Below are 27,096 nucleotides of genomic sequence, written 5' to 3' on the forward strand. Positions count from 1 at the left end.
TTAGTGAATACAGTGTACTCAAGAAAGCTTAGTGAATACCTTGTACTCACATATCAAATTTTGTAGCCCTTTATCAAGTGGTCTACTCTGTAGAATATTTAGAACGATATTTGTATCATGTTACATAGTATTTGTATATTCCATGTCCTTGATAGTTGGATAGATCCGTGTTAGATAGCACAATATCGCAAATATTATCCAATTTTTACAGATAGTATCCAGTAAATATACAATATTACAAATATATTTCAGCAAATGAACAGTACTAAGGCTAGTATCCAGTAATTTATGAATAGTGTTCATGAGAACGACATTAATGCAAATAGTATCCAGTAATTTATAAATGGTAATTAGCAAATAGATAGTAATACAAATAATATCCAGTAATTTACAGACAGTATCCAGCAGCAGACGGTATTACAAAGAGTATCTCGCAGACAGATAGTATTACAAATATTATCCAGTAATTTATAGATAGTATTCAGCAGATAGACAGTAATACAATAATATCCAGTACTTTACAGATAGTATTCAACATATAGACAGTATTACAAAGAGGGTCCAATAATTTACAGATAGACAGTATTACAAATAGTATTCAGTAATTTACGAATACTATTCAGTGGAGAGACAGTATTAAAAATAGTATCTAATAATTTACAGATGGAATCCAGCAGATTGACAGTATTACTAATAGTATCCAATAATTTATAGACAGCATCCAGCAGATAGACAGTAATACAATAATATCCAGTACTTTACAGATAGTATTCAACATATAGACAGTATTACAAAGAGGGTCCAGTAATTTACAGATAGACAGTATTACAAATAGTATTCAGAAATTTACGAATACTATTCAGTGGAGAGACAGTATTAAAAATAGTATCTAATAATTTACAAATGGAATCCAGCAGATTGACAGTATTACTAATAGTATCCAATAATTTATAGACAGCATCCAGCAGATAGACAATATTACTTTTTGTCAGCAATGTATAAAGCATGCAACATCTGCTGTAGAATATTGATCCGGTTCTTGTATGATCCATTTGTTTCTTATTTGAAGGGGAAGGTGATAAATGCGACACTCAAGTGATTGCTCCCATTCCGAGACAAGCATGTGGTCCAAGACTGATGTGTGACAAACAAGAAAAAAAGTGCGTACCAGGTAAACGAATTTTTTCCCACTTACTTCCAGCAACGATGTGTTTTCATGTGTTTATTAGATGCCACACATATTCCACCTTTATTCAGATAGATACTGTTACGAAATTTCCGGGGTTCGTTTAGATAGTGGGAGTTATATGGTGTGGAGAACGCTCAATCAGCAGGCGCCAGTAGAAAAAAAAACAACGACGTTTATTTACACGAAGACACACAGGACAGCACAAAGACGACAACTATTTACAGCATAGAAGACGATTATCTTCAGCCGAGACGTGCAGCATACAACCAGACTCTACTGCAGACAGTAGCGCACAGCTTAGTTCAGCACTAGCTTGACTCCGCCGCTGCTCCGCTAATTCCTGGAAGACCAGTTCTTCACAGTCGATGCCGACTATTCTTCTCTGTCGCTTCCGACTACTCTTCGACTACTCAATTCACCACCACTCCGGCAGCTGCAGGCTGCTCCTTTTATAGGTCTCAGGAGGCGGGGCTAGGAGCCTCTCAACCAATCAGGAACGTTCGAGGCGTATCTCGGCTCCTACTGGACGGATCGGGAAAATTCTCGATGTTTCGGGTATAATCTATTTTGGCACCAAAGTCGCCAAATTCATCGCCAAGTCGCCATATGGTCGCCAAGTTTGTCGCCAAACTCCGGGACCTCCTATGGAACCAACTATGCTGGGAAGCCGCATCACAGATTCGTAACAATACTATAGTCTTTAAGACATATAGGCAGTTTTCATTAAAAACTTTATAAGATAAGAAACCTTCTTAAAATGACATAGATAAAACTCACTAGGAATGATAAGATCGAAAAAAAATTCACATGCCTCATAATGGACATATTATACCCTCCCTCCAGCATAAAAATTGTGGACTATTGGGCAAGATTATGAACGAGAGCTACGAGAGCTCAGATTTTTATTTTCAAGATTCTCTATATGAGCATTTTATTCATCATAATACAGTGAAGAAACCTTAGTTTTTCAATTAATAAAAATAAAAATTTGTCATAATTTTACTAATAAGAATTTAATTTATGCAAGTTGTTATGTTTTTAAATTATACTATATACCTCTATCTTTGAAATAGATGAATTGCAAAGCAAAAAAAAATAATAATAAAGTTTTCTTATGATAGTTTTCTCTGTCATTTATAAAAATGAATAAATGGACAGAATATAAATCAATAATTGTATTTTTGATATCAGTTGAAGAACAGTTTAAATTTTTTTGAATGCAGTTCCTCAACTATAGTTAATTAACAATTTTTAATCATTCTGTTAATTTTAAAGATACGGTTTTGTAGTTTAACTATTTGCAGAAAAAAGAAAAATAATTCAAATGACCAGTAGTCGAGAGTGATCTTACAAAAATTTAAAAAATATAACATTTATAATAAATTGAACCAAAGTTATTAAATAATTAAGTTTTTATTTCATCTTGAACTCTTTTTATGACTTACAATAACTATTTAACTACAATAGATAAAAAGAAATGAAGCGTGCTTTATATTTTTGAAACTTGTTGTATCAACAATTTCAGCAAATTTTAACAATAATAATATAGCATCATATTAATATTTCTTATATTCTTTCTACTTTCTTCTGGAATAATATAGCATATTATTTCTTTCGAGGGAGATAGTTACAGTATTTAAGAAATTAAAAAAAAAATCAAAATTCAAATTTGAAATATTGTTAAAAATGTAAAGCATTTTCTAACAAAATTAAATATTTTTTTAAATTATAGGATCGAAATTTTTTTAAGGACGCTATTAAGATAATGTTCCAGATTTTAAACGACATTCGATATTTAATTTAAATAAATTCGAGTACACATATCTTCTAATTAGAATGAAAGTACAAAATAAATTGCTTTTTAAAAAAAACTGCAAAAAAATCTCAAAATCACCCGAGAGATCTTAGATTATTTTCTACTTTGTCTATTTAATAATGCAGGTTTAAATCTTCCCATTTACAATTCCACCAAAACTGATAAAGACTTACAGTTTTGAGGTTAAAACCACATCACAAATTCCATCCATTTAGCTCATTTCATTTTTAAATCATAGTGTTCTCATATACATGTAGGACTGATCTGCGCTGTTTATTTTTTATTTGTATTTGTTGTTTATAATGGCACTTGCAATGGAAAAGCTCGCTGACGTAGTCAGCAATTTTAAGCCAAGAGAGCGTCTCTTGTTTTAGTTGCGCCAACTAGGGCCAGGAGTGCGTCTTAGCTACGTACGCATCACATTCACTTGCACAACCCCTTCTTACAGTGGGACACATTCACACGTGTCACACGTAGGACAGATGAAGAACAGCCATGCCCGAACCGGGACTCGAACCCAGAATGTCCAGATCGCGGTAGAGACGCGCTACCCCTATGCCAGGACGCCGGTATTTTCATTTGTTAATGTGTTATACTTCATTCAGAGGACAGCACAAATCAGTAATCAGTAAAATTGTCAGCTGAGTAAGCCTGTGCGTCCCAATGCGCAGAAAATTGTCGAGATGAAGGATTTGATACTTTCCTATCGTTCGTTGCGCAAGGACGCTTCGAAACTCGTTTTCAATGAAAGACGAAGAACCAGGGTATGCTAACTCGTTTAATCAAGCTCTTAAAGCTTTTGCACAAATAATTTAATATTTCTCCAGTTACTTTTTCTTGTTAATATTATTTCTTTTAACTGTAAGAAATCATTTGTAAATAATCGTAATTTTTTGAATTTTCGATAAACAGTGTTTTTACTTCGTCAATGTATACATTTCATTAAAACCCCCTAAACACAATCACCAACCTTTTTTTTTAAAAAAAATTACATACATAGAAACACAAGTACAGACACAATTTTCAAATATTTTGAGGAGCATAGGGAAATATGAAACCTGGGGATTTGTCGAAATTTCGAGATTAAATTTGTCTATTTATTTGTCAGTTACAATACTTTCCCAATGCATATTTCTTATGTGAAAAAGAAAAAATAAACGCTAGTTTCAGCTTATTTTTTTTTACGAATATTTGATGATAAAATATCAGAAATTATTTTGTAAAATGCTTTATATTTTACATCTTTAGTGAAAACTCAATGCATGGCTGACCAGGTTAAACACGACAATACTCTCTTCTTCGACTTGTCCTACCGAACAAACAGGCCGGAATGCGATGATTTCGGTTACTATAAATCTATGGTTTGCTTAGATGGTATTTTGTAAGTTACATTTTTTGTTTTAAACACTTTCTTTTTTTAATTTAAAAACAAACGTCTGAATTTTTTTTCTGTATTTTAAAACGAGGAAGTAAAAACCATTGAAGCCTTATTGAAAAACTGCTTGAAAAATAATACAGAGTACTCACTCTAATCTTTAATTAATTTTTAAGCTATTAGAGATAGACATATGCTTTTAATTAGAAAAAAATGCTTTAAATGACATAACAAATTTTATTTTAAGATGTTGCCGTCAATAAATGTACTGCTGAGAAAAATTACGAAATCAAAATCCATAGTAACATTTAATCCCTGATCCTATCAGTCATATCTAGTTAGTTAACATTTTAATTCATAACTAACATTTTAATGAAATAGTCTTTCATTTTTCTGAGATCAAAACTGACAAAGTTATAAAGCTTTGAATTTCATTTAAGCCAATCAAAAGCGATCTTGAGCAAGACCCGTCTATTGATTGGTTGATCTTTTTGGAGGAAAAAAAAAATGATAAAAAAATTGTCGAAATTTGTCATATTCAAATATTCCTTAATGCTGTTAGTATTGATCATTAAAGAGTGGATTTTTTTTATGCTTAAAATATTAGTGTGCCAAGAATACTTTACTAAATATGAAAAAGAGGTTTCAAAAATTAGATACAGAATTAAAATTTCAAATTTTTTCAACATTACATTTATTTTTCACGTACAACACAAAATGTAATTCTTTAAATTGGTTAATAAATTTTTCCATTTGGAAGTATATATCTATCTAACGGCTTAGAAATCAGCTACTATACCATTATTAGCGCAGACAATCCATATAAAAGGAATACAAAGTATTTTCCTGATTACAAAATGCAGTTCACTAACGTATTATACTTGGATGTGTGTGTTTCTGAAAATTATGATTATCATAATGGAGTTCGTAAAAAAAATCAATTATTTTCGGAAATTCCAGTATATTCTTCCCTTTTGTAGATCGAAGAGTGTCAAAACCGTCTACTAGTTCTCGCGATATGTTTCCTAATATTTGTTAAGGAACAATAGATGCAGTATTTATTATTACAGCTTTGAATGTTTCAAAATCATGGACTAATGTGGAGTAGACTATATCTCTTCTTTTGAGAAATTAGTTGACGTAAGATCAGGAGAGCGGAGAATTCATATTGTGATACAATACTTTCAAACCACCAGCTAGCAAACTTTTCATCTGGAAAATAACAAAGTACAGAAATTTTGTAAGATAATCTTAATACTTAGAAGATCAAGCCCTGCAGAGTGCAATTCTTTGCTTTGTTCCCATTATAGATGCCATTTCTTTAAAAAAAATCTTCTGACTCATTGTTTACATTTATGAACAGATTTCATTTGCTATTTGATCATTAAAAGTTTTAAGAGTAGTGGCAATATAGAAAGTTAACATTACTATTTTCAACGGCTATTTTGTGCTAATGCATTATATTCATGAAATAATTTTGTACTCGCCCTGCATTATAATGGCTATTAATATATATATCAAAACATTTATCTTTCAACTTATGTTTTTAAGCTTCACTTTAGGTGCGTGTGTGTGTGTAAATAAATAAAGGTTAATATATTTATTTTTTTATCATTTTTTATTTAGATTATATCCTTCTAATCGAGGAAGCATATCATAACATTTCACTTCAATTTAAAAATATTTTTTCTGTGCGTGCAACGAACCAGACAGTTTAAAAACCCGACAGACAGAGGGCTGTTAATAATTTATAAGAAACTTTAGAAACTCTAGCAGTTTCTTTCTTCAAAATGAAATGGGGCTATTTGTGACTTTAAAAAGATCATTATCACAGATAAAAACAACGAGAGTAGTCTCACCTAAGCGTTTTCACTTGCTTTTTAATAAGTATACTTGTATATTATTAAATGCACATCATTGGAGAACAATTAAAAAAAAGAACCTATTAGTATGCGATTCTTGGCGACGTTTTTGGTGTTTATTAACTAGAATGCAGTTAATGCACCAGAAAACTGACTGCGTAGTTTGGACGCCTTTTTTTTTTTTTTTTCGACCTATTGAAATCAAACTTTGATAAAGAACTATAATTGTAGTCACAAAATTACCTCCTAAATTTAAGTTATTTTAGGTATTCCGTTTTTTAAAACATCATATCTACACATCTTTGAAAATACTGACAGACAGGGGATCAACTCTTTCACAAATTAGGCTCTAAATTTGATATATATCTATTTCATATTTGTAAATCTGTGCACCAAATCTTAGCCATCTAACTCTTTTCATTTTGTGATTATCACATCAACTTATATTGGGAAAACCTGACAAACAGACTTACACTAGTAGAATTTGTTCAAAATTTGATAGATATCTATGAACTGGAGTAGAGACCATATACCAAATTTTGTAGACATCTATGAACTGGACTACAGACCATATACCAAATTTAGTAGACATCTATGAACTGGAGTAGAGACTATATAACGAATTTGGTAGACATCTATGAACTGGAGTAGAGACCATATAACGAATTTTGTAGACATCTTTGAACTGGAGTACAGACCATATACCGAATTTTGTAGACATTTATGAACTAGAGTAGAGATAATATACCAAATTTGGTAGACATCTATGAACTGGAGTAGAGACCATATAACGAATTTTGTAGACATCTTTGAACTGGAGTACAGACCATATACCGAATTTTGTAGACATTTATGAACTACAGTAGAGATAATATACCAAATTTGGTAGACATCTATGAACTGGAGTAGAGACCATATAACGAATTTTGTAGACATCTTTGAACTGGAGTACAGACCATATACCGAATTTAGTATACATCTATGAACTGGAGTAGAGACTATATAACGAATTTGGTAGACATCTATGAACTGGAGTAGAGACCATATAACGAATTTTGTAGACATCTATGAACTGGAATAGAGACCGTATACCAAATATGGTAGACATCTATGAACTGGAGTATAGAGACCGTATAGCAAATTTGGAGACATCTATGAACTGGAGTAGTGACCGTATACCAAATTTGGTAGACATCTATGAACTGGACTACAGACCATATACCAAATTTAGTAGACATCTATGAACTGGAGTAGAGACCATATAACGAATTTTGTAGACATCTTTGAACTGGAGTACAGACCATATACCGAATTTTGTAGACATTTATGAACTAGAGTAGAGATAATATACCAAATTTGGTAGACATCTATGAACTGGAGTACAGACCATATACCGAATTTTGTAGACATTTATGAACTAGAGCAGAGATAATATACCAAAATTGGTAGAAATCTATGAACTGGAGTAGAGACCATATAACGAATTTGGTAGACATCTATGAACTGGAGTACAGACCATATAACGAATTTTGTAGACATCTTTGAACTGGAGTACAGACCATATACCAAATTTTGTAGACATTTATGAACTAGAGTAGAGATAATATACTAAATTTGGTAGACATCTATGAACTGGAGTAGAGACCATATAACGAATTTTGTAGACATCTTTGAACTGGAGTACAGACCATATACCGAATTTTGTAGACATTTATGAACTAGAGTAGAGATAATATACCAAATTTGGTAGACATCTATGAACTGGAGTATAGAGACCGTATAGCAAATTTGGAGACATCTATGAACTGGAGTAGTGACCATATACCAAATATGGTAGACATCTATGAACTGGAGTATAGAGACCATATAGCAAATTTGGTAGACATCTATGAACTGGAGTAGAGACCATATACCAAATATGGTAGACATCTATGAACTGGAGTATAGAGACCGTATAGCAAATTTGGAGACATCTATGAACTGGAGTAGTGACCGTATACCAAATTTGGTAGACATCTATGAACTGGAGTAGAGACCATATAACGAATTTTGTAGACATCTTTGAACTGGAGTACAGACCATATACCGAATTTTGTAGACATTTATGAACTAGACTATTGATAATATACCAAATTTGGTAGACATCTATGAACTGGAGTAGAGACCATATAACGAATTTTGTAGACATCTTTGAACTGGAGTACAGACCATATACCGAATTTTGTAGACATTTATGAACTAGAGTATTGATAATATACCAAATTTGGTAGACATCTATGAACTGGAGTAGAGACCATATAACGAATTTTGTAGACATCTTTGAACTGGAGTACAGACCATATACCGAATTTTGTAGACATTTATGAACTAGAGTAGAGATAATATACCAAATTTGGTAGACATCTATGAACTGGAGTAGAGACCATATACCAAATTTGGTAGACATCCATGAACTGGACTAGAGACCGTATACCAAATATGGTAGACATCTATGAACTGGAGTATAGAGACCGTATAGCAAATTTGGAGACATCTATGAACTGGAGTAGTGACCGTATACCAAATTTGGTAGACATCTATGAACTGGACTACAGACCATATACCAAATTTAGTAGACATCTATGAACTGGAGTAGAGACTATATAACGACTTTGGTACACATCTATGAACTGGAGTAGAGACCATATAACGAATTTAGTAGACATCTTTGAACTGGAGTACAGACCATATACCGAATTTTGTAGAAATTTATGAACTAGAGTAGAGATAATATACCAAATTTGGTAGACATCTATGAACTGGAGTAGAGACCATATACCAAATTTTGTAGACATCTATGAACTGGAGTATAGAGACCGTATACCAAATTTGGTAGACATCTATGAACTGGAATAGTGACGGTATACCAAATTTGGCAGACATCTATGAACTGGAGTATAGAGACCGTATAGCAAATTTGGTAGACATCTATGAACTGGAGTAGAGACCATATACCAAATTTGGTAGACATCTATGAACTGGAGTATAGAGACCGTATAGCAAATTTGGAGACATCTATGAACTGGAGTAGTGACCATATACCAAATATGGTAGACATCTATGAACTGGAGTATAGAGACCGTATAGCAAATTTGGTAGACATCTATGAACTGGAGTAGAGACCATATACCAAATATGGTAGACATCTATGAACTGGAGTATAGAGACCGTATAGCAAATTTGGAGACATCTATGAACTGGAGTAGTGACCGTATACCAAATTTGGTAGACATCTATGAACTGGACTACAGACCATATACCAAATTTAGTAGACATCTATGAACTGGAGTAGAGACTATATAACGAATTTGGTAGACATCTATGAACTGGAGTAGAGACCATATACCAAATTTGGTAGACATCCCTGAACTGGACTAGAGACCGTATACCAAATATGGTAGACATCTATGAACTGGAGTATAGAGACCGTATAGCAAATTTGGAGACATCTATGAACTGGAGTAGTGACCGTATACCAAATTTGGTAGACATCTATGAACTGGAGTAGAGACCATATACCAAATTTTGTAGACATCTATGAACTGGAGTAGAGACCATATAACGAATTTGGTAGACATCTATAAACTGGAGTAGAGACCATATACCAAATTTGGTAGACATCTATGAACTGGAGTAGAGACCATATGCCAAAATTGGTAGATATCTATGAATTGGAGTAGAGACCATATACCAAATTTGGTAGATATCTATGAATTGGAGTAGAGACCATATACCAAATTTCATCAGTATTACTGAAAATGTTTCTGAGTTACCATGTTCTCAGACAGTTCCAAAATATGTTTTTCCAATTCAAGGAGAAATGAAACGTGGAAATTCGTTAAAATCTAGAGTTCAAATCATTCGCTGATTATAATACTTTCCTTTTGCATACTTCCTTACAAGAAAGAAAAAGATGATAAAATTTTAAAAATACTAGAAATTTCAATCTTGTATGAACAGATTGCCCTATATCTGAGACCAGAATCCAATCTCAAGTTTTTTTTATCATGAATTACCAGGGAAAATGAGTGACAAATCCCTTAGTAAAAACATCAATCAAGGAAAAGTATTCCAACAACAACAAAAATAAAGAACAAAACCGTTGATTGTAACAGGAGAGAACAGCTTTGAGATGATAACCTTCGCATTGATTAGTTCCAACGGATTGGAAATAGGAGCTTCTCTTTGAACAAACTGAGAATTGTAAAACTGGAACAAAAATTTCCAGGAGAACTATGAGAGAAATTCTTAGAAGAAACTAAAGAATAATGAAGATGAAGAATATTTTTACTTGCCTATGCTACATGAAGAATGATAAAGTTGCACTTCTTCAATGTTAGGTCTAATAGTTCTCTTCACTTCACTTACTGTAGGAAAAGACACTCTCTTACGGCCGTCACACATATATTCGTCTCAAAGATAAAATTTATATTAATATTCTGTTTGATTCAAAAATAAGCCCTTGAATCTGAAATAATACTTCCCTTTATGAAATAATTTATTATATTTTTACCATCTGAAGTTGTTTCAAACTGTTCTTTGAATTTCTGAATTAGGTAATACTTTTGACATATTTCATATGTAAAAATTAACATTCACATTATATGTTATTTTGTAACATTTCGTGTAAAATAGTTGAACTCTTAAACAAAATATAAAAAATCAATATTATAAGTCTATAAAATAAAGGAAAATGTATAGAGGTTCATACAGTTCAATAACGCACACATAAATAAAGAATTCAATGTACTATTCGAAAATAGAAATTAAAACTTATGCAATTAATAATCAAGACGTAATTCTCTGATTACTCTACGGTGTGTGACTACGAACGGGATGAATAATTTGAACAGAGTTCGAAAATAGTTATATGTTTGAATATTTACATAAAAAAGATTGGAAAAAGGGCATTTTTTGGCTAAAAAGAGGCCAGTTTAGATGTATATCAAATGATTTTCTTAAATTTTTGCAGCTAGCATAAGAAATATATTATCTAGTTCATAAAATAAAAATTAAGCTATTTCTATCCGTTCTTTGAATATTGTAATTCGACTGATAAATTACACGAAATTTCCGATTTTTTTTCACGTTGTGAAACACTAAAACAACTATAAAATATTTCTAAATGAAGCCATTGCTTATTCTCTAGCTCATGAACTACAGAACACGTTGAGAAATTATACACCAAATTTGAACCAAAAATATGCATCAGATTTTAATTGATGAGGTTTTCCGCAAGAAAATTAAATCAAAAATTAGAATTTGAGAAAATAGCATCTAAAGATGCTAAAATAGCATTAAAATTTATTTAAATGCCAATATAAAAATTAGTGTAACTTCTCGAAAAATAAAATTAGAAACAAAATTTTGGCGGTTTTATAAAGAATCCTGTTCAAATAATAAGAAATTTGAAAAATTTCATAATTTCACAAAAAAAAAATCGACTTTTTAAAGTAGTCAACACTTACCTTAAACTTTTATGTTTTTATAATAAGTGTATTGATAAAACGATTATAATTAAATTTTATCTATTTTTAAATGGAAGCAAGCTAGAGTGGAATTTCTCATAAAAATCTTATTTCTCTCATTTCTAAAGTGTCATTTTTTTTTCTACCAAGATTTCAAACTTATTTTATCACAAAATAAATACCATTCTCCCAAAACACATGTACTCTTTGATAGAAAAGAAAAAAGATCAAAATGTTACAATCCGGTGAAAAAGATCTATGAAGTTTCATGCATTCCAAAGAAGCACACTTTAATAAATGAGATCTTGTAATTGGACCCCAAATAAAAAAAAAAATGCATGGCCAAGACTACTTCAATAAAATAAAAAAGAAGCCAAAAGTCAGCCCTATATCCCTAGAAATATTCGCCCGTTTTAATAATGTTACAAGTGTCGTATGAAGTAAGGGAAAAGATGCCGGGAAAAATGTAATTTACCGGATTCCAGAGAGGGAAAACAAGTTCATTCGAGCCGTTGTCATGGGAATCAGCAGTCTGAAAAAACAATCTCTTGCTGGGGTTATTTAGAAACCGAAAGTGTTTTTCGTACGACTTGCTTTGCTTGCAAAACAAGTTGCATTGCTCTTGTTGGTATTTTTTCTTTTTTATGTTTCTCCTCTTCTTCCACTGTGGAAGTTTCAAAATTTAAATTATTCGTTATAAGTATTTCAAGTGGAAAGTTGATTTCCAAGATATAAAATGGAAAACTTATTCTGGAATTATTTTTTTTTTCTGGGAGAATTTTTGTAGATTTTGGTGCGTGAATTGATGTTTAAGAAGCATATATTGATTGGTCATCAGTAGCAATATTATTTTGGAATGATGAAAAGTAACGTTTTCAATGAAGTTGCTCACATATAAATGAACCAAATATTTTAAAAAATCCACAAAATCAAAAATAAATAGAAATTTTTTTATTTAAAAACTAAGTTGACAATCGTGTTTTGAATCTCTTCATTTTCTTTTTCGAGTAGTTGCTGATGTCGTGTTTATTTTAATAAATAATTTCATGAAAACAAAAATTTATCTTTAATAATTGTCAAAATCATTTTTATGTTCTCATATATAAAGAGAAAAAATATTGTAATATACAAGAAATTTGACACTACTATTTTGATGAATCTTTATGCTTTAGCCTTCGAGCTCCGAAAAAATAATATTTAGAACAAAACTTCTGTAATATGCAAGTCACATTAATCGAAAAGACAATAATTAGTCCTATTAGCTCAAAATGCTCAACAACATTGTTTTATACCTTCCTTTTCAATTCCCCCCGTTTGTTCTCATTTTTAGTTAGAAGATTCCTTTATGAACTTTCCTTTCTTCTGTTTCATCAATTCAAATCTTGCGTGTTCATGCTTTCTCATCGCCAAGATATGTTATCCTTCTTGAAGCTTCTATGCCTGTCACGGGGATTATAAAAAATTAAGAAACAAAATTGAAAGTGCCAAACGAGTAGAGAGTGAATTCTCTCTGAGAGCTTTGTGCTGTTGCTATTTAATAACTTTTTGCCACTTGTGTGTTACGGTTTATTGCAGGTGTTTTTGTGTACACTTCAGCTGTACAATGTTTTGGTGTTTTCGTGTAGAATAAGAGGTTGCTATACCTTACTGAGCTCATTGGATTGTTCACCATATAGTCATTGGATGGATTTGATGTTATATATATATATATATATATATATATATATATATATATATATATATATATATATATATATATATATATATATATATATATATATATATATATATATATATATATATATATATATATATATATATATATATATATATATATATATATATATATATATACTTATTGCTTCTGATGGCCAGCTAGTTATTTGATATGGCAATAAATGTTAAAAACATTCAGCTGCTACAAGCTATTTCGAATATAAATATTTTTTAAACTCTGTATATACTACGAAATAAAAGAATTGAAAATCCTTTTTAAGAGTTAATATTTCAAAAAAGCAATTTTTTGGCTTTACATTAGAACTTGCATAATAAAATGAGTGAATGGCTTGATTGAACAACGTATTAGCTTGAATTGTACAGAGATGACATTTGGTGCCATTAAAAATTAATTTTTTGAATTTTAGATAGTCAAATCATTTTTCTGTGATTTGACTATCTAAACACAACTTATTTGGAAAACACAGCTGAAAAAAAGGCTGCTAGCAATTTAATTAAATTAGCTTTTAAAAGGCTTAAAAGCTGAATAGGCTACTAGAAATTACTTTGTATTTAAATTAGCTTTAATATTTTGAAAAGTTAACAGCATGCTTTTCTTTGTTCGTGAAAAAAATGTGTACTGAATTTCATCAACACTGTACAAAAGCTTTGGATTTTTACAGAAGAAAGAAACAAAAAATAGATTTATATTTGCAGATTTAGAAACCTTCAGAAGTTTTAAAAATTGTTTTATGAGCATGCTGTTAACTTTTCAAAATATTAAAGCTAATTTAAATACAAAGTAATTTCTAGTAGCCTATTCAGCTTTTAAGCCTTTTAAAAGCTAATTTAATTAAATTGCTTACAGCCTTTTTTTCAGCTGCTAGCAAGTTAATTAAATTAGCTAATTGGATAAGAATATTTTCCAAAAGGGACAAATTTACTTATTTTTAAAAATCAACTTTAGTTTTAAAATTACTTTACTTTTAAAATTTAACTTACCATTTGAACATGACTTTTTTTCGGTCACAGTATAATTATTCATAAGCAATTTACACACCTTTATCCCATAGATGTTACTGCGTCGACAAAAATGGGAAGAGAATATTTGGAACTGAAATTGCATCGGAAGTCAATATGACTCGCTTGGAAAGATATTGCAGTAAGTATATATTTTTAAGAATAAATATTTGGGCTTCTTTTCTGTGGATATTGATTTAATTCTACGAGTTTTTGCTTGTTTGGCAGTTTTTAAGAATCTGTACTATAAAAAAATTCCAGTTTTAGTGCCACATAATAAAAATGAAACACAAATGGGCATTAAAGCACAAAATGCATAGAAATAAAACAAGGAATATAGGGAAAAGTATTTACATTTCACAAAACTATATTTCATTCAATTGTGACTTTAAAAGTTCAACGCTTTCACTTTAAAACCATTAAAATATACTTAAAGAAACATCAAAGTCACCAAAGTACTTACTCAATATTGTAAAATTACATAAAGTAAAATTATCGACATAATATAATATATAAAAATCTCGTGTCACGGTGTTTGTGTTCCTACTCTTCCGATACGGCTCGACCGATTTTTATGAAATTTTTTTATATGTATTTGGTAGGTGTGAGAATAGATCGTAAAGTGTATTTCATAACGCTAGGTAATTGGGGTGTCCCTATCCACGTTCAACGTACGCTGATGAGATCAACGCTTGCTTGAAATCATCGCCATTGTGGCGTAATGTTGAAAAAGTCCCGCTAAAAATAAACATGTGCGCTCAAATGCTACAAGATCCATCTGCTGACACATTCTCCGACAAATTGTTAGATATCGGCGATGGAAAAATTGCTGTCTATGAAAATACTGGATGCATAAAATTGTCCACTAAATTCTGCACTGTCGTTGATTCGAAAAATACTCTCATTGACCGCATATTTCCCGATGTACTCACATAATACATAAATCATGCGTGGCTGGCGAAAAGAGCCATTTTGGCAGCAAAAAATGTGGACGTCGACGGTTTAAATTTCAAGAATATAGCAGCGTTGCCAGGCGACTTGGTATCATACAAATCGATCGATACAGTTTGCGATGCTAACGAAGCTGCAAATTATCCAACAGAGTTTTTGAACTCACTGGATTTGCCAGGCATGTCACCACATCTTCTACGACTGAAAGTTGGATTTCCGGTTATTTTACTTCGGAATCTGAACTCACCATGGCTGTGCAATGACACGCGATTCGTCATTAAAAAATTGATGAAAAACGTTATCGAAGCCACCATTTTGAATGGCAAATTCCGAGCTGAAAATGTTTTGCTGTCACGAATTCCAATGATTCTCACAACCGTGCCAATTGAATTCAAATGCGTTCAATTTCCTATTAGATTGGCATTCGCAATGACATTCAAAAAGTGGCAAGGTCAAACGATGTCTGTTTGCGGCTAAGACTTGGCCACACCATGTTTTTCCCACGGACAATTATACGTGGCATGTTCTCGCGTGGGCAAACCATCGAGCTTATTTGTGTTGGCTAAAGACGGTCTGACAAAAAATATCGTACACTCAATTGCTCTTCGAAATGAATATGTATTCTCTTGATTTCATTTCTATACTTTAGGATAAAAATATATTACTTATTTTCACTTTATGTTTAACTGTTAAGCGATCAAACAATGCATATGTTCGTTACGTTAATGAAATACAATGTATTGAGAAAATGAATGGTTGGTGTTTTCTTTTTATCAGCGATCAACGTCAACAACGCTACATTCCTCTTTCTGTCATAGATCCCATCCCCACACACTTACAATACATTCGTTATTTTTTAATTAACAACCAAAATAGTCAATAGAAATAATTTATAAGGCAGAACAACGTTTGTCGGGTCAGCTAGTTAAATATAATAACTAATGGAAGTGGTCACCCTCAAACTTTCTCGCATACTTCATAATAAGGGTGTTATCTCCCCAGTGAAAATTGCGAATCTCGACAAAGGTTGTAAACCCATGAGCATTTTCTGCTTCATAGTATTGCGGAAAAACGCGAATACGCACTTTAGACGGTTTTTTTTTTTTTAACTGGTTAAAGCCAAGATTTGACATAAAATTGGAATTTTAACAAAAAAGAAATCAAGTAGTAAATTGTAAATTTTATTTAATCAAGACGTTTTTGATTTATCGTATTTACAAGCAAGCAAGTGTACAGGCTGACCGACAACTAACCCTTTTGACAGGTAGGCTGAAAATAAATACACGTCTACATTTTAGATATCAAAACTGCGCATAAAGCTCTATATTTTTAGCTCTTTATGCTTTGCTGCTTCTAATGGCACTTGTCATAAACAAGCCCACTGAAGAAGCCAACAATTTCAAGCCGAGAGCGTCTCTTGTTTTTCAGTAGCGACATCTATGGTCAAGAGTACGTCTTAGCTACTCACGCGTCACAACCCTTCTTAGGAAGCGGACTTCATTCACAAATCAAATTTAGACCTGAATCAGAGAACGATCACTTCTGAACCAGTACCCCCAGAGGTATTACTCTCGACATGGAGAGCTATGTGACCATGACAGATTTATACGTACGCCAGCCTTCACACACACGGAGAGTCTTCGGCCGGCGGAGATCGAATTCATAACCCAAGGGATGCGAATCCACCGCCCTTCCAACCAGGCTATCCCGGCCTTTTTATACTTTGTAATTAACGTGTTCACTTGTACTCAAAGAAGAAGATAAATTTCCAGTATGCGAATTTTGTTCAAAATTTAATAGAAATCCACAAACTTTGTGTAAAAACTTCTTATTAAAATTTATCCGTGTAGATATTATTGCAATTATTTCTCTTTCTATTTTTTATATAAATGAAAGTAAAAGAAAGAAAGAAAGAAAATTATGCTGATAATTTTACCATTTAAAGTTCTTAGCCTTTCTTCCTTTTGCTTATGAGAGTATACGTGTGTAAAAAAGTATAAAAAAAACAGAGTATCTATACTACTCTAAGTACTCAAAAGATAATTTTACCTGCCTATTGCAGATTATTTAGTACGTAAGCTTTTCTTAAAGTGAAAATTATAGAAAAAGCAGACACCTTTAGTTCGCCGGGAATATTGATTATATTTCAATTCAGATATAACTTCATGTCTATGATTCCAAAAAATTTCAGACATTAAAATCTGTTATTTTAAGCCTTACATAAATTATGTTCATTGTATACGTGAACCTTTCTAATGCAGACTAGCCCATAACATCACAGTTCTATTAAAAACGTAAATGTTTGGTTCATCTATTTTCTAAATTTTGCGGTACTGTAAGTTCTCTCTTTTAATCGCCTTCAAAGCTATATAGTTATTAAGCAGAATGAAGCAGAACTTCAACAATGGAAGAAAATTACTCGCTTAAACATTTAGTGTAGCAATAAAAGGCTTTGAATTTTAGGAAAAAATGCAATCTGCTGTTAGAAATTTTAAATAAAATTAATTAAATATTACCAAAATTTAGGACAAATTTGCACAATTATTAACTTGGTATAATTAAAAAAACGATTGTTTAAATTTAAAAACGGTATAAAATTCATTTTCGTGAAATAACATTTATGGAAGTTGTGGCGTAGAAACGTCAAAATTGAATTTCATTTTTAATAAATTAAAATTTTAAAAAATCGCACTGAGATGCATATTTCCACATTTAAAAGTACATATGTACCAAATTCGATAGCCGTAGATCGAACACTCTGGCCTGTAGAGCGCCAAAATACATACGCACACAAACACCATTTATTATTAGTAGAGATCCCTATAAACCTTCAAGAATTAATAGCAATATTTTATTACTTCTTACATAAAAATAAACCAGCAAAATAAAAGCATTCACAGAGTTTAAAATCGTCAACTATTCTTTAAGAAAAATAAGATTATTTTTTACAAAATAAATACGATGGAAGAAAACAGAGATGTTTATAAACAAGACAAGTAATATTCCAATAAACTTTTCCACATTTGTGCAAAATCAACAAAGTTTTTCATTCATTATTATTGGAATAAACATTTGCTTTAAATATCTTGTGAAATTCTCAGACAATTCGAAAATTTGAAATTTTAAACATCAAATTCCAAACACAAAAACTTCCTTTTCTCCCACAAAAAAAAAAAAAATCTTTATTTTTACTTGAAGATATTTCTCATTAAAATTTTCGATTTAACAAGCAACTTGATAGAACTTTGCACCAACTTTTCTTTGATTTTAAATAACTTCGATAAATGTAGAATTGATGGGAAATTTGAGACAGTTAAAAAGAAATTGTGACATTACTTGGAAAAGTTCACCAAATAAATGTTCGAATATCTTGGAACTTCGAATAATTTTTTTATCAAAACGAACTCTTCGGGTTTCATGCTTTCGAATTCTAATCAAAACCAAACGTCGAAGATTCGAAATATTATTTCTTTTGCCATCCATATTTTTTCAGTTTATTTTCTAGTTAGAAGTCGTGCAACTAAGCTGAAAGAATATTCATCAAAAACTCGTTTGAAGAAGCTTCAAATGAATTATTTTAAATGAAACATCAAATCAAATATCTGTAAGATTGATATTTGTTTTTGATATTATATCATTGAAATTTAAATGTTTTATCAATAAACTTCTTTAAAAAATTATTTTTTGCATTAAAATTAATGACTTAAAGTTGTTTCAAGAAACATTCAATCAAATGGAAACCATCAATATCGTTGTTATTATTTCAAATTTAAAAGCAAAATAGTAAAAGATAATTACTGAAGCGAAGAAGCTAAAACTGTTAATCCCAAGTGAATCAGTAAACTATTTAATTAATCCGGATACCTCTTTAATAATCTTACATGTAAAATTTGTAAAGATTCATTTAAATAATTTATTGAATAGGAAAATTTTTTAGAATTTTATTGCTATTTAAAAATTACAAAAAATCAAAGTATTTTGTGAAGTATAAACATATATACATATATATATGTGTGTGTGTGTAATAATATATCTTAATCTAATTTAAATTCTATTAATTTCCTAGTTGTTATCTTAATTTAGCCTACATTAACTACATTCTAAAATGTTCTCTTATTTCCTGATCCAATCCCCCCTCTTTTTATTTAATTAATTCTACATGCACTCTATAAAACGTCTAATCTCAGCTTTTTCTCACGCTCCGAGTGAAGGGATAAAAATCCTTGTTGTTTATAACATTCTTTCAAAATACCTAAGATTCCTTATCCTAAATCTACACATGTCAAAGAAATCCCTATCAAAATCTCATAGTAAAATCACTGAAGGGAAAATTTTTTGTCTCTTTTACTCTTGTGTCGTGATGTAGACTGACGTATCTTTTACCGCTTTCTATACTTGTACAAATTACGATTTGTACAAGAATAGAAAGATGATTTAAGGTTAAATTGAAATTCCAAAAGTTTCTTCTCTTCGGCCACGCAATTGCTACAATATTTTCACATGCATACATACATACATATATAATTGTAAAAGTAAATAAAAAATCTAGAGCTCAAAAGAAAAATCGTAAAACCATGTAATTTAGATTTTTTTTAAAAATATTTTAGTAAATTGTAATCGCAATTACATTAATAATTCATCTTTATTTGGAATTTTTCTCCCAGTGATATTCTTTCTATCTTTCTGACTTTCTCGTGTCTTATTGTGCCTCATGCTTTTGCATTTTTTTTAATTTTATTTTGCCTTTAAATTTTTTATAAAAAATTATTTTTTAATACAATGAGTAATATTTAATTTGTTTGTTTGTTTGTTTAGGTTTAAAATGATTATTATTTTCCAGGTTTTAGTTTTCATTTCTACTAATATTCATAATGATTTTGTGTGAAATTATGAACTTATTTTGAAAAATATATGAAGCATTTAGGCCTTAACTAGAAATCAAATGTTACACACAAAAAAAAATTATACCCAATATTCTTTAAATTTACATCCATATTCTAAACAGGACGAATAAAATTCCATCAAAGAAATTACAATCTATTACTGTTCTAGATTCTTAAGAATAAATATTCTAATTCTCACATAATCTATATACTATTTCGAATTCTACAAGAACATTTGATATTTCATTCGCAATCCTATACTAAAAATGAATATTTTAATTCTTTTCTTCTCAATATTATTAATTTTTCCTTTTTAATTATTTTTATCAAAAATATCAATATTAGAATAAAATATTAAAATCCTGTGATTCTGATAGAAATACTCTCAGCAAATTGAAATTTTATTTATATTTATGATACATTTTACATTTTAATGATGATGATTTTAAAATTCTTTTAATGAGTCTTAGATTCTTTTAATATTTCTCAAATTGAATTGTAGATGGCGCCATCTATGTGAAATCTTTTTCAGCTATTTTTATTGGAATCCTACAATTGCACAAAATTTCAAAACTCTAAAATATAAGAAAATAAATGAAAAGTTCATTTCAAAACTCAAATCTTACAAATATGAAACATGTGACATGATGTAAAGGAGTATTAGAAAGATTTTTGATATTCCTGCAATTTCTAATCCACGGTGATTTACAAAATATTGAAATTGAATAATTTTATGATTACAGAACTTTCTCTTTGTATAACTGATATACGTAGAAGTAAAAACATTCTAGCAATATAAAACAAATTATTGGTTCAGTGAATTTATATGCTATAACAGCAGACAAATAAAATCAAAATTCACATTTAAGCATTTGTTTAATATTCCATTTAATACTTGCTTATACATTATTATTAGAAAGTAAGAGTTTTTGAATATCTATGAATAAAATCAACAATAAAGTAATTCAAAATTATTACTCGATTTTTAATATCACCATACCGAACTTTATTTATATATTCAGATTGTAGCAGAGAATACGAAGAGTTTCCAAAAACAGTTCCCAATGGTGATTTCCTGCGCTGTTTGCCGAATGGAGACTATGACCGCCTCCAATGCACTGAGGAGTGGTGTTACTGTATGGAAAGTGAAAATCCTGATGTCATTGAAGTTGCAAAATTCAATACTTCCTTAAAAGGCCTTTCGTGCTGTAAGTACAAATGTAAAACCAGTGGAAGTGGTATCTAAAAAACTTTCTCGCATAACCTATCTATACTTATATAAAGCTCAATGTGTGTGTGTGTTGGCGCTCTACAGACCAGACCATTTGACATACAGCTACCAAATTTGGTACGTGTATACCTTGGAGGCCGGGAATGTGCACCTAGGGTCCCTTTTTTGAAATTTTAATTATAAATTAAAAACTAACTTTCCCGCCAAAAAACCTCTTTATTTTCCCCACCGCCAAATGAGTAAGGCTTCAGTTTTTTTTCCCACGCTAAAAAGGCTAGGCTTAAGATTTTTCGGCCGATTATTTCAAACGATTCTGTTTATTTTCTTAATGTTTGATCCATTTAAAATAAAACATTTTTAATTATTCGACCTTTCAGATTCATTCTGATACACTTTTGAATTAAAATGAAACAGAATAAAGGACATTAAAAATTTCTAATCTGCATAGCGTTACCTGAACTGGCGTATAAAAATTCACACATTTGCGTTACCAACTGGCGTTGAAAATTCACACATGCGCATTGTGTTCTGATTGTTAACAACTGTTATCAACGGATGCGGACTTGATTTAAATTATTTTTATTTTAATTGTATGCTTTTGTAATTAAATTGTATTTATGTTAGTTATATATTTATCGTATATGCTTATAGTTTTAAGTACATCGTTTTTTAAGCAGTTTTTTTTAACCTGTTTTCAGCCGATTATTTTAAATGATTCTGTTTATTTTCTTAGTGTTTGATGCATTTAAAATTAAACACTGTTAATTAATTGATCTGCTCATGATGAATCTGAGAAAATTTTGTTGACAATTTCTTGAGATATTACATAAATTAAAAAAAGATATTCTTTAGTGCCTTTAAAGTTTAAACGCTCAGTGATTCTGTTTTCAGTAATCTTATAAAAAATGCTTTGTTTCAGTAAAAAATATTATATTAATTGCAGATTAATCCTTTCCACTTTAATTTAAAGCATAAATTCAACGCGAGCTAACAGAAAATTAGAGAGATACATATTACGTTATGACTGAAAGCCTTTATAATATTATGAATGAATTATATGACTATCAAAATTTGAAGTTTTAAAATATTTTGATGAAGAAGCTATTAAAGTAGGAATTGCATAAAATATTTAATTATTAAAATTTTAACGAACATTAAGATTGGCGAACCGGCTGGTCGCCAAAGGAGGGAAGTCTCGAATAAAGCTATTTTCAGTGAACGCTTTTCATGACTGACATACAATAGTTACGAAATATTAAGCTTTGGCTTCAGTTGAGTATTTTTATTGATATATCATGTGATCCTTGGCGAGTTTCTTGGCGATTAAACCCCGTCATGCGGTTAATAGTATCCGAAAATCGGAATATTGTATTAGACGCGTTTTCTTGTTTTTCCCCAACCGATTAAAACTAAAATTTGACAAAAAGTCAAAATTTGATTACACATGTAGTCAAACAAAACCAAACCACATTTGATATATTTAGGTCATTGGATTTTTGAGTTATAATATTTACATGTTTCTAAAAATACAAATAGACAGGCGGTTAACCTCTTGTTGGATTTAACTCAAAATTTGATAAGTGTTTACACAATAAATGTTAAACCTGTGGAGGGAATTAAATTTATATAACTCTCTTCGTTTAATAGTTATCGAGTGAACTTATATACTAACAGACTGACCGACAGACTTCCTCTGAACATATTTTACTCAAAATTTGATAGAAATCTGTAAATTTGATTATAAGTCATATACCAAATTTTATCCGTGTCTAGCTCGAAACGTTTTTGAGTTATCTTAGCCATAGACGAACAGACAGATGGACATTTCCCAAAAATGTGTGTTTCGAACTCAGGAAGGTCTAAAATGTGTAGATTCCTCAAAATCTCGAGTTCGAATTTTTTGACGATAGCTATACTTTCTCTGTATTATATACAGGAGAAGAAAAAAAAAAAAAAAAAGAGAGAGAGAGAGAAGAAGAAGAAGAAGAAATGACACAGAGATACTTAACACATATCACAAAATCCCATACCAATTTTGATATATTTAAGTCAATGCGTTTCTCAATTATGGCGTTTACAGGTTTCTGAAAGTACAGGCCGACAAACGGTCGAAACTTTGATGAATTTCGTTCAAATTTTGATAGGTATCTACTCTGTGGATGTTAATTAACTGTACCAAATTTTATCCCTCTAGCTCTCTTCGTTTAGTAAATATAGCCAGTTATCTTATATTCGAAAACTTAGACAAACAGAGTTTCTCTGAATGGATTTTGCTCGAAATTTGATATAAATCTGCATATTTGATGTAAAGAACGTATACCAAATTTCATTCGTCTAGCTCAAATCATTATTTAGCTATCGTGTTAGTAAGTTAACATTATTCCAAAAAGTTGCTTTTCCTGCTCAGAGAGGTTCCAAACATTGAGATTCGTAAAAATCTCGAGTTCGAATTTTTTGACGATTGCAGCATTTTCTCTACACTTCGAATACGAGAAATTAAAAAAAGAAAGAATGGCGTTTTATTAAATGCTTAGTCTCATATAATAACCCTTTTCAATTTGTTATTTTACAATGTGAAATTAAGATACCTCTAAAACCATTCTGAAGACTTTGTATTATAGAGAAATTCGCCAATTTTAGACAGAAACATATAAGCAAAAACATAATGTTTATTTGTAAGAAGATATTGAGTGTTCAAAGTAATTCGGGCAACATGTGTCATCATTATCAGAATCATTATCTCTTTCAGTGTATTGTATGATTACTCTGATTTGAGCTCGCTCCTAATAATGCATTCTACTTTTGATTTAGTTGAATGATATAACTAAGGTGAGGAGAATGGACATGTTAGTCTTTTCTCCATTATAAGAGTTTCTAAAAAATTAAGAGGTGAATTAAGGCTTTTAGAAAAAAAATTAATAAAAAAATAATTTCCCTAAATCTTAAATTTCTTAGAAATTTCATCAAAAATGGCTCCAACCAAAACTGGAATAAATAAATCCATCTAAATAATTGCATTTCGTTTATTCATTTATTTCCATAAAAAAAAAAAAAATGTGCGGCAGAAAATAAAACCCGCTACGCAGATTTACTGAAAACCAGGTGACTAATTAATATTTGCTAATGCCTCCTAAGACCGGAGCTGATCATTATTTTATTTTAGGCCTATCTTCAAAACATAAGCAAAGAAAATTAATTAGAATTTCACAAGATAAACTAGATTTAAATTACCAAAAAAATAGTTAAACAGTAAACTCATGTCAGCAAAAGAATATTTTTACATCACAGATAGCAACTGAGCCATATACAACGAATTCGAAAATTAAATTAACGTAAGCCACTTCATACTTAAATGTGTGTGGATTGATCCCACTATTTTAATAAAAAACACTTTTCTATTATAATCTTTTTTTTCTCATGTGAGAACATGATGTTGTTCTGGCTTGAGGTTTTTGAAGCGATTTGAAGGCAACAAATTGTTGAAGCCTCAAAATGCGTAGGCAACAAATTGGCGATTTATCCCTCTTTTTTTTTTATTTTGGAGTCGGCTGTCACAGTATAGTTTTTCCATTATCTATCGTCTGCTAATGTAGTTTTATTTTGAGTCGGCTTTCACAATATAGTTTTTCCATTATCTATCGTCTGCTAATGTAATTTTATTATTATTTTTTTCCTTTGCATTACAGCAGACAAAAGCCGAAAAATTAGGCTCTGGGAAAGGAAAGAAAACTACTCATTTTAAATTTTTATGTAAAAAATTGATCCTTGCACAGGCTTAATTCCTTTTTTGTTCCAGATGATGAAAAAATCCACAAGGACTTCGATGCAACATTCCGAAGCAATTGCTGGAACGAGAGGAATAGCCTGAAACAAATTATCAAGAAGCACGAAGACCAGCAGATTGCCGTCATAGGAATTGATTTGCCAGAATGTGATCTGGATGGCAGCTATGCACCAGTTCAGTGCAGACAAGAAAGGTAAAGCCAAATCAACGTGCTAGCCCATACCTCCACCCTATTGCCATTACAGTTACAAGACAAATCCAATTTCTGGCAAACGTATCATTGTATTCAATTACAGGGACATTCAATGTAGAAAAGACACCTTTAAGCAGTTATACGCACACGTATTACATTTTTATTGTTCTTCAGATCAAACAATGGTTAGGAGACATACCATGCATGCGCTGAGCTAAGGTAAAGATCTCGAAAGCTAAAGTAGTTCCTTAAACGATAAAGTAGGAATTTTAACATAATTTGAAAAGAGAATATGATTAATAAAGTAAACTGGAGGGGAAAAAAATGGTTCTTCTAGTTACGTCGCCGAAACCATTGTTAACGATAGAGGTGAAAAATCGAGGATTGGATAGCAATTTGCAGAAATTCTCTTAGAAAAAATGTTGAGTATATGAAGAGAACGAAACTTTTAAAATGATTGCTTTTAAATTAATTTAATTTAGTAACATTAAATCTCTACTAATAATAATGCTGTGTGAATGTGTATTGACGCAATCAAATTGATATTGACATTCTTTTTATACCACCTTGTTTTTTTTTAATGTCTTTTTAACCTTACCAATTTTATTGTTTTGCAGTTTGTTTGTTTTTTTTCCATAAATTTTGAAATTCCTTTTTCAAATTTTTTGCCAAATTTTCAACGATAAATTTCATTATTGCAAAGAAATTAAAACCATTTTAATTGTTTTGTCAAATATTTAATAATGCGATTTCTTTTCATTATCGCAGCTTACAAATGGAATCTGAAAACGAAATCAAACTACCGCTAAAAGACAACATGCAATTTGATATCAGGACTAACTAGACATTCAAATTTTTAATGCTATCGTGACGTCAATAGGGCAGTGATTTGTTAGGAAGGTTTATGTACACAATTAAGAGAATAGAAGTAAGACTGTAAAAATAACACGGCTTTAATATCTATCACCATTTGATGATCAAAAATACTTTGTTGAGGAAATTATGAGCATCAAATTAATTTAACAAGTTATATTACAAAAATTTTATTTAATCTAAATGCAACTATTTCTGGTAAACCAAAGTGACTAATTCCAAATAAAATCTAAATACAGTAAGACTTTTCTAAATTTGTCTTTAAAAGAAAAACTTTATTGCTGGAACTTCCAACAATCTAAATTAAAAATTGCAGTAATCTTACTATTATTTTATACAGTTGCTTTTGTGTGGACAAAGAAGGAAATCCTTTTGAAGGGTATAAAGTTCCTCGACATTCGAAAGAAGGTGAAGAAATGGACTGTAGTAAGTGCACAAAAATTTTCATAAATTATATAAGTTCTTTTCCATTAGATCGATAGTTGTCAAAATTCATCTCAAGCACAGTCATATGATACTGTAAATCGCACATTATTTCAGTAATTTTAACAGATGATTGCAGTCATGTATTGCTGTGCTGATATATAAATCATTTTTTGAATCTAAATTTATGCTCACTGACAATGACTCTCCAACTAATGGAAAAGTACTCTTAACATATTGTATTTTTTATAAAACATAATTTCTATATCTCGC

At 30.6% G+C, this 27,096-nt stretch overlaps 1 protein-coding gene across 1 annotated transcript in view; it reads left to right on the forward strand.

Moving 5' to 3' along the window:
• Positions 1-27,096, forward strand: part of LOC129984314 (SPARC-related modular calcium-binding protein 1-like) — a 29,584-nt gene that overhangs the window by 2,167 nt on the left and 321 nt on the right. The window contains exons 2-7 of the mRNA XM_056094174.1: positions 1,070-1,171; positions 4,254-4,386; positions 14,539-14,627; positions 21,342-21,527; positions 25,347-25,527; positions 26,741-26,826. Of these exons, the coding sequence (XP_055950149.1) occupies positions 1,070-1,171; positions 4,254-4,386; positions 14,539-14,627; positions 21,342-21,527; positions 25,347-25,527; positions 26,741-26,826 (777 nt within the window). The remainder of the gene's footprint in view (positions 1-1,069; positions 1,172-4,253; positions 4,387-14,538; positions 14,628-21,341; positions 21,528-25,346; positions 25,528-26,740; positions 26,827-27,096) is intronic.

Source organism: Argiope bruennichi, chromosome 9 (genome assembly GCF_947563725.1).
Source record: "Argiope bruennichi chromosome 9, qqArgBrue1.1, whole genome shotgun sequence".
NCBI classification, from domain to species: domain Eukaryota; kingdom Metazoa; phylum Arthropoda; class Arachnida; order Araneae; family Araneidae; genus Argiope; species Argiope bruennichi.